This window comes from Trachymyrmex septentrionalis, unplaced genomic scaffold (assembly GCF_001594115.1).
Source record: "Trachymyrmex septentrionalis isolate Tsep2-gDNA-1 unplaced genomic scaffold, Tsep1.0 scaffold39, whole genome shotgun sequence".
Classification (NCBI taxonomy): Eukaryota; Metazoa; Arthropoda; class Insecta; order Hymenoptera; family Formicidae; genus Trachymyrmex; species Trachymyrmex septentrionalis.
Genome location: NW_017305557.1, coordinates 337,485 through 351,397, shown reverse-complemented (window position 1 = coordinate 351,397; position 13,913 = coordinate 337,485). Strand labels below are relative to the sequence as shown.

At 35.5% G+C, this 13,913-nt stretch overlaps 1 protein-coding gene across 1 annotated transcript in view; it reads right to left on the bottom strand.

Annotated features, from left to right (window-relative positions):
- The window catches only part of LOC108750944, a 297,617-nt gene that overhangs the window by 91,626 nt on the left and 192,078 nt on the right, over positions 1-13,913 (bottom strand). The window contains exon 12 of the mRNA XM_018490822.1: positions 10,279-10,547. Within this exon, the coding sequence (XP_018346324.1) occupies positions 10,279-10,547 (269 nt within the window). The remainder of the gene's footprint in view (positions 1-10,278; positions 10,548-13,913) is intronic.

The window sequence follows — 13,913 nt, the reverse complement described above, 5'->3', positions numbered from 1 at the left end:
CAGGAACTAACATATCAGGGACTACATATATTCTCTACACAGCTAGAATGGAAGTTCGAGAAAAGATTTTATGATTACACAAATAAATGAAGATTACACAATTTATACAAATGAATTAAATATTATAAATAAAAATTTTAATAAACGTTTTAATAGAAGTTGCAACTTTAAAGAGAAAGTACGTTGCATATAAAAAATAATTATAGCATGTGTTTTTATAAATTTTAATATATTTTCGAAAGAATCATAGTGTTGCATTCCTCAAATGCTATGACTTTCCACCTTGTAGTATCTGTGGGGAATGAGCTACAAATTGCAGGACGTTTAGGGCGCACGTTATAGTAGAACACGAGCTCAATTTTGATCTGGTAACACAGATATGAAGATTCATAGCTAAATAATCTAATGAATTCAAAATGGATCATGATGCGTGCTTGGATGGCTGCGGGCTCCAGCGTTATGGCGTTATCGTTGTGAATAAAATAAATAAGTAAATATCAAAATTACACTTACAAGTTGTCTAATCTACTTATTTTACTTTCAGTCGTTTCTTTAACAATATCAATTAGAAAACATTTTCTTCTTAGAGAGATCTTTTATCTAGATAAGTTACATTCAAAATAATGATATTTATATTTCATGCATAGTTTTTATAAAACCTTTAGCAAAATAGTACAATAATAACGTACATGCTCATATGCCGAGCGCGCCATTTGTGTGCGCCGCCCCTGATCCATGCACAACGTGGAGCGCTCATTCATTAACTTAAAATTGCTCTCATTTAGAAAGTACTGTTTAAACGCAATTTTACCAGAGGAAAAAGTTGTTTCTTTTGGTTCATACAATCACGCTGCGCAATTCGTGTTTGCGAATTCTAAAACACCTTGTATAAAACAGATACTTGGAAGTGGAAAGTGTCATGCGCCGCGCTAGACAAGGGAAGAGATGGGGTGAAGGTCACTTTACGTAAAAAGTCGTGCGCCCCTTGACAGGGGAGAGAAGATTGGGCTAAAATCGCTTCGCATGAAAAGTCATGCGCCTCTAGGCAGAGAGGCAGATGGAGTGAAAGTCGCTTCGCATGGGAAGTCGTGCACCTCTTGGCAGAGGAAAGGTAGGGCAAAAGTCGCTTCGTATAAAAGTCGTGCACCCTTGAAACAGGAGGGGAGGTAGGATGGAACTTCCTTTGCGGAAGCCATTACATAAGCAAGGATATAGAATAGTTTTTAATATTATGGTATATTATATATAGCAGAGAGAGAGAGAGAGAGGGAGAGAAGGAGAAAGGAAGAGAGAGAGAGAGAGAAAGAGAGAGAGAGAGAGAGAGAGAGATAAGATGTTATTTTTCCGAACTTTTTTGTTAATAACTTTGTAACGAATAACGAGCGATGGCTGAAACTTGTTGGAAGTCACTCAGGATCATGACCTTAATACATATGTCAAGGTTAAGGTCATTATAAGTAAATAATTACCATTACTTTTTTAGCTGATTCGAGAGCGCGTCTTACTTTGAGAGTTTATCACAATCAGTAGATATCGACTCCTCGACCTCACGATCTCGCATCTGGTCGCTCTCTCTCTCTCTCTCTCTCTCTCTCTCTCTCTCTCTCTCTCTCTCTCTCTCGCCCCTCTTTCCCAAATTTTTTCCATATATCAAATATTAATATCTCCTATCCTCGTAGATATTATATTTACAGTTTCTGACAATTATTATTTTAAATACAACGGTTTACACACACAGCAATTTGTGAAAATCGATTGTTTAAATATTGTATTAGAGTCATAATTTAACATACAACATGTGGATTAGCTTAATGTATTATTTTGTTCCTGTATACAAAGTTCTCATTATGGTGTGTAGTTTATGGTCATCGTGTGACCTTTTTCTTCCATTTCTGATTTTTGTTACACATGTCGAATACTTTTTTAATTTACTTTTTTAATCTACGCTGAATAAAAAGTGTAATACGATTCACGCTTTGTTAAGTTATGGGTCCAGGCATTATTCATTTAAAAAGTGTTCCTTCGAAATGTTAAAAGAAAAGATATCTCTCCAATATTGTCTCCTAATATCATCAGAATCAATTGAACAAGAACAGCTACGATGGACGTGGAAAATCCAGATGGGAGCCCTATTAAAAATGGCGCATTGGCGTACGTGAAAGATGAGAACGTGAAGCCGGAAATCGTACCTGGAAACGCGTCCAGAAAACAAATATCTGGGATATCGAGGATTAAGAGGCCAAACCTAATTTTATCTCTCCATCAGAATTTAAACAAATTAAAGAATGTAAAACGTCTAGAGAGAGATGTGTGGTATAAGCTACAATCTATATTCCGGTCGAAGGAATCGGCGAGAAAAACCACCCTGCTAAAACGATTGACTCTACAACATATGGAAAAAAATGACGTTCGAACATTTTCGAACATTCTTCGACCATCAATAAGTTGAACGAAATAGAAGTAGACATCAATCGTGATCTGCTGTCGGTAATGCCTTTGTATAGTTTGTCTTTTAATTCCGAAAATTTTTGATACGCCATCGAGTCACGTGATGGGCTGCCATCTCTAGAAAACATTGAGAATAAAAATTATAGAGGAAAGTGACGCGCGGAAGAATTATATAAGCGTTGCTACTTCTGGAGCCATGTTGGCGAAAAAGCATTGTCCAGAACGGCGAAATAATAAACATGGAGATGGACAATGATCGGAATTGAACCGAAAGGTATCGATGGAATCAAGACAGAGACATTAAAATATAAATTCCATCGTTGTTGAAAGATAGGTCATAAAGTTGCGGATTGCGAAGAGAACGTGAAGAAAAGCAATAGCGCTAATAAGGCAGACGCTAAAGAGAATTCTAATCTTCAAGGCACAGAGCATCGCGACAAGTTGTGTCTCGACAGTGGATGTACGGCACACTTATGCAAAAGCGCAACGAAATTTGTCATAATCACGGACAGGAATGTTGGAAAATTGAATTCTGCAAGCAATACTTCGACAGAAATCAAAGCAAGGAGAACGGTACTCATTAACACACAGGTTCAAGGTAGGATGAAGAATGTAAACAATGCTGTGTATGTCGCCAATTTGCGAACGAATTTGTCCGTAGCCAAGATCACTGATAAAAGTTTTAAAGTGATTTTTGAGTGAGGTTTAATAAAGAATCGGCAGTAGTATTAGACGGAAAGAATAACATCGTCATGCAAGCTGAAAGCTGATCTGTATTACCTACACGAGAGCAAGCATGCATACAATGAGAGAGACATAGGGAGCACAACTTTTACCCACGATGACCTGGCATCATAGAATGGGACACCTTAACTTTCGAAGTTTGCGGAGTGCAATAAACGCGGAACAGTACAGTAGTAAAATGAATTTCGAAGAGTCTACAGAAAACATCGATTACAAGATTTGCATACAAAGGAAGATGACAAGAGCTTCATTCCTTAAATCGTTGATGAGGAATTACTCGAAGTGATACATTTAGATGTACTCAGATCCATGAACGTTAGATTCAACGGCGATGCAAGATACTTCGTCACCTTCATTCATGATAATTCCAAATGGTGCAAAATTTATTTCATATAGATCAAAGACGGAGTAATCAACGTTTTTAAGGAATTCATGGCAGAAGCACTTACTGGAAAGAAAATTAAATATCTACAGTCTGACAATGGGAAAAAATACTGGAACAAGACTTTTGATGAATTTTTACAATTTAACGGTGTAGATCGTCGACTGACAGTCACGCACACGCCGGAACAGAACGGCGTAGCCGAGAGGCGCAATCGTACATTGGTGATGTCGGCTTAATATATGTTAATGCGGTCTAACTTACTTCAAGTTTTTTTGGACCGAAGCTATAAATATGACAAATTACATTTGTAATAGATCTCCCTCGAGTTCTTTGGATGGCAAAAACTGCCTATGAATTATGGAACAAAGATCCGTCGGAATGAGGCATTTCAAGGAATTTGGCTGCAATGTATATACCCTCGCTCATCTACACAATAAGGAAAAATTTCAGCCGTGCTCCAAGAAAAAAATTTTCGTTGGCTATTCTAATGAATCCAATAACGTATAGGCTATGGCTGCCACAAGAGAACAGGATCGACATCTCACGAGACGTAAAGTTTCTTGAAAATCATATAAATAATGATAAAATTATTAAATCTTTTGCAGATGAAGGCGCCATTATAAATTTTCCTATAAAGCCTACCGATAAGAATCACCTTGATGTTAGAAAAAATGGAGACTTTTGCAATGATAATCGAAACAAAGAGATTGATAATGAGGGCGACTAGAAAAATTGTTATAATAAAACGTTGATAGACCGGGGCGACGAATTAGAAAGCACCCTTTAGGTGACACGCTCGGAGCCAAAGAAAGGAAAAGAAAGATCGAAAAAGATTTAACTGGACTTAGAGGAAGGCCTATGAAATTATTCTATTATATAAATCCTCAATAGAACGAACATGCTGAACTCGCTTGTTTGGTTGAAGTATCATTACATAAAGCTATTCTTGGAGTCGAATCTGAAGAATGGTATAATGACATCGGAACTAAAGTCTATTATCAAGAATGGTAACTGAAGTCTGGTGGAGCGTCCGGCAAAATCGCGAAGTAATCAGCAGTCACGTCGTTCTAACAAACAAATTCTGCAGTGATGGGAGTTTAAAACAAAGAAAGATATTGTCGCAAGAGAATTTTCCCAGAGACCCGAGACCGACTTCAATAAAATATTTGCACTGGTTGCTCGGTTGAGCACTATACAAAACGTGATAGCGTTAGCCGCCGAATTTGAAATGGTCTTGAATCAATACGATGTCACAGCAGTATTTCAACGGAAGACTTGAGGAAGCAGTTTTTATGGAAATCCCTGTCTTAACAAAAGAAACTCTGGAACGAGTAGTTAACACGGAATCAAAGGCTAGTGAAGTCAGAAAAAAGTGATAAAGATGCTAACCGAATTTAGATAAATAAAGTTTACCTACTAAAAAAGGCTTTCTAAAGGTCTTTGTCAAGCAAGGCGTGGTTAGCATAAACGATGCAAAGAAAAATTGACTACATACGAGGTCTGTTCAAAAAGTATCGCGAATTTTGTGTTTTTTCAAAAATTATTTATTTATTCATGAATATCTATTTTGTCCCCTTCAAAGTAATCTCCATATTATACACTTGTGCCAACGTTTTTTCCAATCCTCGAAGCACTTCAAAAAATTATTTTTTGTGATCTTGTTCAGCTCCTCCTTCGATGCCGTCTTTATCTCAATCGTAGCGTAGCGTCGTCCTTTCATGGGCCTCTTCAGTTTCGGCAACAAGAAAAAGTCACAGGGGGCCAGATCTGGGGAATACGGTGGCTGCGGCATCATTAGTGTGTTGTTTTTGATCAAAAATTCGCGCACAAGCAACGATGTGTGAGCAGGGGCGTTATCATGGTGCAAAAGCCAATTTTTGTTCTTCCACAAATCCGGGCGTTTCTGGCGGATTGCTTCGCGCAAATTGCGCATAACTTGCAGGTAATATTCCTTATTGACCGTTCTACCCTGTGGCAAGAACTCATGATGCACCACGCCCCTGCAATCGAAGAAAACTGTAAGCAAAACCTTCACATTCGACCGAACTTGGCGCGCTTTTTTCGGTCTTGGCTCGTGCGGCAGCTTCCATTGGGATGATTGAGCTTTGGTTTCCACGTCATAACCATAAACCCATGATTCGTCACCAGTTATGACCCTCTGGAGCAAATTTGGGTCGTCGCGGACAGAGTCCAACAGCTCCTTAGCAATGTTAATGCGATGCTGTTTTTGGTCGAAATTGAGCAATTTTGGTACGAATTTCGCGGCGACCCGTCTCATGCCCAAATCATTGGTAAAAATCGAATGGCACGAGCCAATCGATATGTTTAGGTCCTCAGCAACCTCTCTAACGGTGATTCGACGATTGGCCAATACTATTTTCTTCACTTCATCAATGTTTTCGTCTGTTGTTGACGTGCTCGGGCGTCCGGCACGCTCTTCGTCGTTCACATCTTCTCGGCCCTCTGAGAACATTTTGTACCACCGATAAACGTTGCTTCGGTCCAAGGTAGCTTCACCATATGCCACAGTCAACATTCGGAATGCGTCCGCGCACTTAATTTTGTTTTTCACACAAAATTTGATACAGATTCTTTGATCCATTTTTTGGAATAGGCAAAAATCGAAGACGAGCCAAAACACGTGCAAGCAAAGCAGCTGTCAAAAATTAACTGAACATTCAAAATGGCCGAACTTGTCGGCATAAGTGAGAGACATGAGTACCAACATAACGCCACAAAAAATCGAAAATCGAATATACGTAACCCGCGGAAATTCAAAATTCGCGATACTTTTTGAACAGACCTCGTATAGGTTAAAGTGTTCCTCAACTGAGCCATGCCTATATTATGCTGGACAAGGGAAAGACGTACTCCTAGTAACAGTATGTTGACGACATACTGATCGCCTCACGGAATCAGAATTTAATGACGATCTAAAATGGTCAGTTATTTCAAAGAAGTTTGAGATAAAGGACCTCGGGCCAACGAAATTCTGTTTCGGAATCGAGTTGTTCAAACCTGACAACAAAATATCAATGAACAAGAGTTTGTATATCAGGAAAATACTATGTTTTGAAATGACAGACTCGGAAGTTGTTAACATTCCTTCTCAAATCAAGCTAAAAAAGGCTTTGCCATACGATGCTGAAGCAAATTCTCATCCATACAAAAATTCATCGGTGCTTTGATGAATCTCGCAGTTTGTACAAGGCCGGATATAGCTTATGCAGTCAGCTATTTGAGCCAATTTTGTACGTGTCACGGCGAGAGTCACTGGACTGCCGCGAAACGAGTTCTTAGATACCTCAAGGGAATCATGAACATGTGACGTATTTACACGCACTTCAAGTCCTTTGAAGGGATTCGTCGATGCATACTATGCTAATTACCCAGACGACGGAAAATCAGGCTACGCATTCATTCTAAGAAGACATCCGATCACGTAGAAATCTCGCAAACAGAGAATTATAGCTCTGTCCTCCACCGAGGCCGAATATATGGCCTTGAGCGATACCGCAAAGGAAATTATTTATTTGAAACGGTTATTAACCGAGCTAGGTTTGGTTAATCTGGTTCAAGCGAGTGTACACACTGACAATAACGGAGCCCGGAAGCTGGCCAAAAGCCTTGTTTCATAGTCGGATCAAACACAGAGATGTTCAACGTTACTTCGAGATGCTGTGAAAAGAGGATATTTAAAAATATCATATATCGCTACAGAAGACGTAGCTGTTGACGCACTCACAAAGAAATTGGCCGCATCCAAATTTAAGAAATGTTTAAGTTTACAAGAACTTATATAGTTAACATAACGTTAGTCTTTCTGCTGACTCTAATTCTCATTTTTAGGGAAAATGTTAGAGTCATAATTTAATAAACAACATGTGGATTAGCTTAACGTATTATTTCATTCATGTATACAAAGTTCTCATTACAGTATGTAATTCATAGTTGTCACATGATCTTTTCTTCCATGTCCAATTTTTGTTCGAGTTTCTGTGTCGAGTACTTTTGTAATTTGTTTGCGTTGAATAAAGAGTATAATACGATTCATGCTTTAACATATTAACTCAAAGTATGATAACATATGAGTTATAAAATTATTAAATATTTCTTTAAATCAGCGAACGATACAAAGAAACGATAATCGAGAAATAACAAAAAAGGGCACAGCGGAATAAACATATGAAGTCAGTCCCCACACCAATCAAACTCAAATTAATGTTATTAGTGCAATGTCTGAGATATTAAAGTTTTCAAAAATTAGCTTTGAATTTGCATTTTTGCGAGAGTTATGCAGGAAGAAAGCGAAATAAGAAAAGTGATTTTTCTCGTAAATAACTAGACCGAATTTAATAAAAAAAAATATATGTTAGACATTGTTTAGGTAAGCTTAAGAATTTTTTTTAACAGTAATATTATCTTCTAATTCTTAAAGTCACATAATAACTTTATTGAATTAAATAAAAATTATAAAAAGGACTCTCAAGAGTAAAACAAATTCAGGAATCAATAAGGCTAATGAGAGTACAGCGCGCTTAACAGTGCGCAACGCAGTGATATACAAATTTAATTATAATTTTATTGTGTTATCTTGGTGTCATCCACAATTAATTGAACATTTCAACTCTATTTTAAGTTATTTTCAGCAATCATATACAATTAGTACTAAACACGTTCATCCTTGGTGCGTCAGGATTGAATCATAAAACGAATCGCCAAATTTAAACGTGGCGTTTAATCTGTAACGAAACCAAAGATCAAATTAAATTAACTTGTGTAATTATTGAAATTATGCAATATATTCTTAAAAGACGTGCTTTCAATTAGACAGCTTGAATATATCAGATATGTTATCAGGCTTGTTAATTTAATTTAGTGTTCATTAAAAGTTATCCAATTTCAAAACAAATCTTTGGTTTCGTTATGGATGTACGCCCCGTTTTGACGTATTTGGTAATTTGTATTATGACTCAATCCTAACCGCACCGAGGATAACGTGTTTAATATTAATATTCGAATTACGAAACTTTCAATTAATTATGGATGACATCAAGATAACACAATAAAATTATAATACGTAGGCTGCTAGAAAAGTTTCTGCAATCTAGTACTTCCAGTAGCGCCAACATTCTGCTACTCATATTCGTAAAATTAGACGTTTTTAACCTATAATTTAATTGATAGTTTGTACCCAAGTCAATTAGTTTTGTTTACATAGTATTTTAAAAGAAATTATTTTGTAAGAAAATGGAAATTTCGCGAGAAAATTTTCGGGCAATGATTTTTTACGATTACAAATGTAATCTAACTCCGAAACAATGCATCGATCGACTTCATTTGGCTTTTAGAGATGAAGCACCATCCAATAGGACTGTTTATAATTGGTTTGCCGAATTCCAGCGTGGATGTACCTTTCTTATTGATGTATTCCGTGAAGGTCATCCACGTCTGTTGTTGCCACTAATGTTGATGCTGTGCGTGAAATGATTGAGCGAGACCGGCATATAACATACCGCGAGATTCAGGCATCCTTAGGCATTGACATGAAAGCAATACATACGATTTTGCATGATCACTTGAGCGTACGGAAACTTTGCAGTCGTTGGATCTCACACAATTTGACCGAAGCTTAAAAATAGTGTTAAATGGAGCAAAGAAATGCTCAAGAAATTCAACCGAGGTCGGTCAAATTTGGTCTACAATATCGTTACTGGGGACGGAACATGGATCTATTCGTATGAGCCCGAAAGTAAACAACATTCCACTGTTTGGGTATTTCAAAATGAACCGAAACCAACAAAAGTTGTTCGTTCACGCAGTGCTGTCAAACAAATGATTGCTTGTTTCTTCGGTTATACCGGACATGTGACAATCGTGGCTTTAGAGGATCGAAGGACTGTACATACTGATTGGTATACAACAATTTGTTTGCCAGAAGTCATAAATGAATTGCGTAGAACAAACCGAAATTCGTCGCATCATCTTTCATCATGACAACGCCAGCTGTCACACAGCACGTCAAACCGTTGATTTTTTATCTAATAATGTCGAATTGATGACTCATTGTCCGTATTCAGCTGATTATCACCTAATGACTTCTTTTAATTCCCAAACATTAAAAATAAGATGCGTGGTGAGCGATTTGAGTCGCCTGAAGCAGCTGTTGAAACATTTCGTACACTGATATCTGAGATTACAGCTTAGAGTAGAAAAAATGCTTCGAAAATTGGTTCGAGCGTATGCAAAAATGTATCGATCTTAAAGGCGAATACTTCGAAAAACAATAAAGCCATTTACCGAATTGTACTCGTATATGTTTTCGTTATTTTTTTTCATATTGTTTGCAGAAACTTTTCCAACAGCCTACGTATAAGTTTGTATATTACTTCATTGCGTACCGTTGACCGCGCACTGTTAACCGCGTTCTCTCATTAACCTTATTAATTCCTGTTTATTTTAATTGAATTATTTTGTTCAAAAATTTCTAATTTTTAATGTATTTGGAAATTCAACAATTAATCCGTACTATATACTCTCTAAATATTTTGGAATGATATTTCATTCTTTGAAGTAAAAATTAAGCTAGTCTTAGAAAGAAATAGCTAAATTTTTGATCTCTAACAATGAGACTTTTCTCTTCAGAGTGAGCTGTCACTTTGAAAAATTTAGAGAATATATTTTACCATTAAATCAATTACCTTAAATTTTTTTCCTTTTTATGAATAACTATACTACGTCCTAGTATGCTCTTTGGGCCAAACAGAGGTAACATTGTGTCGTTGTACGTTATTGTATATCGTTTTTTATTGTCTAATGTGCCAAATTTTCCGCTCAAATCGCCCATCTTATATTGATCCAGCGTGCCTTCTTCTGTAGCTGGAATATCGCTATTGATATCTAATGGATTCCAGGATTCGTAGAGTGACGTCTCTTCGCATGGAAATTCTAAACCGTATTCTATAGACGCCTGCAAATTATGCATAATGATTTAGCATATAAATATGTGTACACATATACATATAATTAAACATTTATATTATACAAGATGTCCCAAAAAAGTCGGGACACCCGAATATCTCAAAAAATATAATCTGTATAGAAAAATGATTTAGACAAAAATTGTAAGCTTTAAAGAGATTTGTTTACTAATTTTATCAATTTGACCTTAGGTGGCATCGCCCAGGTCAGGTCAAAGTCACACCGATTGTTTTTAATAGATCCTACTCTTGATCCAGAATCCAATAGCTGATATTGAGAGTTTTCCCAAACATTATAACGAAGTTATTTTTTATAGAGTACTTTTTGAATTATAAGGCTTGAAGTTTACAGTCAAAGATAACATAACCGGCATTAGCATTACACAGAGGTTCGACGGCTAAAACCTCTTGAATGTTGTTCATGATCATGTCCTAGATAATATTTATCAAAATCGAGGCCATTGGAGATTATTCCTCTTATTTTCATTTATGCATTAAAAATTCGTATATTTAAAAATGGAAATAAATGTACGAACTCAAATGGCTCCGAACTTAAATGATATCCGAGACATAATCCTAAACAACACTCAAAAAGTTTTTAGCAGCCGGTTGGCCACCTTGGGTAATACTATTGCCGGCTGTACTGTAACTTTCAAGCCTTATAACTCGAAAAGTACTTAACAAAAAGATATTTTATTATAGTAAAAGTAAAATTATTAGAAAGTAGCTAAAAGATTACAAAATATAAATAATAAAGAGCATACAGCACTAGATGTAAACGCAAGTAATATATTTAAAATTCACAAATAAATAAATAGGTAGACGTTTCGGTCAAGATTTGACCATTATCAGTACAAAAAAGATGACGAAAAATAAAAATATTACAAACTAGAAACAATTCAACGTAGTCGGAAAGTGTTATAGTAAAATTAAATTAGAATTACACAAAAATTATTGAAAAAAAATACATAAATGTACAAGCGCAATGTTCGCAAATTAAATTAGATGAAATAATATTTTCCCTTCGCTTGTGGCAAGAGTTGACAGTGAACGTTTTCCTGAAATTTATCTCCCTCTTATTGGAAATAATTCCTCTCCTCATACTTAGTGTTTCCCTCTCTACTCTCATTTCCTCTTCTTTCCTCGCATAATATAAATTGTCTTCCGTTTAAGGGCCTTCATAATTGTCGGAATTATTTTTTAATACAGTTACAAAAGTTTGTTACTTATTCCAATGTCTTTGTGAGTTTCGCACCATAAGATACGTGATAAGTTTTGTTCATTACAATTTCAAGTTATTTTCTGTGAATTGATATGATTTTGAAAATGTTTGGTATTGGTATGAAGAGGTAATAAAAAATTAAAAAGATTTTTTTGATTTAATAGAACTGGGAAATTCCGTATTTTTACACTTGCGTTTATATCTAGTGCTGTATATTATTTATATTTTATCATAGTATTTTGAAAAGCTCTCGAGATAAGCTACAAGAATATACAATAAAAACATGAGAGATATCATTAAAGAAAACAAAGACAGTTACATTAATCTAATCGTCAGAAAGTCAAACCCATATTTTCATCATATGTCCCCCTTAATAAAACAAATAATAATAAGTAACGGGCAAAGTAAGAGTCAACACATTTCTTTGAAATTAACAAAAAATATATATTATAATTAACAGAGGTAAAATTACATAACGCCAAAAATTAGAATCGAAATTACGAAAATGATTACAAGTTACAAGTTTCGGCTACCGGATTGAGCCCTCTTCAGACATTAACATAACGAAAAAATCGCAGAATAAAATCAATTATCGCAAATGATCGCATATTCAGAATAGTTCATTCACAGTTCGGGTGAGTCTTGATCTCGAATTCAACATAATTTCCGTACGATTGAACCGTCAAATGTATTAAAAATATTTTGGTAAAGTTCTAGTTGATAAAAAAGATAAATTAAAAACCAAAAAAAACGTACCACAAAAAATCTACGCATGAATAAAATAAAATACCGGAAATCTAATAAAAATAATAAAATTATGTAATAAAAACTCACCAGAATTCATGTGTAAGAAATTTAAATTAGCGTGTACAAAAAGGAATAAAAAACTTTTGAAATATATACAGCAAGAAGGAACGCAGATGTGTAAGACAGACATTACGTGTCGATTATTATGTACGTTCAGTAGTGCGGATCAACACAGACTGAGAGAGAAAACGGACTGTTAGACAGAAAGTCAAACTTTATTTATGATGAGAATATAAGCCTTGTGGAGGCCATCGGTGTCAGTTTGTAAATTGAGACCATTCTTTTGCTTTCTGATATTAAGCATCTCTGAAACCAAACGTCTCCGATAGCAGGGCTCTTTGTCTAAAATTACGACTTTATTCCATTTAAAATCAAGCTGTCTCCTATGCTCAGTTACAACAGAACAAACAGAAGTGTTGTGTGTCTAATGTGATTGCGATGTTCAGCAATCCTGGTCTTTAATTTTCTACTCGTCTGTCCCACGTATGACGCGTCACAATTATTACATGAAATCTTGTAGACTACGTTGTTCTTCGATGTGTGTGGGCAAATCTTTACTTTGATGTATTTTTTCAATTTATTGAGACTACAGAAAGACACCCTGATGTCGTTTTTATTGAAACGTTTGAACTTTTCCGTGTGGAGAGGAATGAATGGAACCGTAAGCCAAGAAACAGATTCATTCGTCTCGACCTTGTCAGTGAAACCACTATGTATTGTGTGTCTATTTTTAATTAAATTTTTTATTCGTTAATTGATTGTGTCAAAAATGAAAGTTAATGGATAGTCATTGTCTAATAAAATGTTGATAATAAACGTCAAATTTTGTGTATGAAACCTAAAGTCTGATAATAAAAATGCTCTGTCAATCAGCGAAAAAATCGTCCCTCTCTTTTGTGCAATGGGGTGGTTAGAATAGAAATTCAAAAACCTCCCTGAAAAGGTCTTACGGTACCAATCAAAACCAAACCTGTTTCCATTAATAGATATAGTAACATCCAGAAAATTAATTTCGTCTCCTCCAAATTCTGAAGTAAATTGTAAACGCGGATGGAATGAATTAAATTGTTCTAATACCAAGTCAATTTTAATAATTGATTTTATTCTGCGATTTTTTCGTTATGTTAATGTATAAAGAGGGCTCAATCCGGTAGCCGAAACTTGTAATCATTTTCGTAATTTCGATTCTAATTTTTGGCGTTATGTAATTCTGTTAATTATAATATATAATAAATTTTTTGTTAATTTCAAAGAAATGTGTTGACTCTTACTTTGCTCGTTACTTATTATTATTTGTTTTGTATAGAAAGAGTTCTTTGATTTGTTA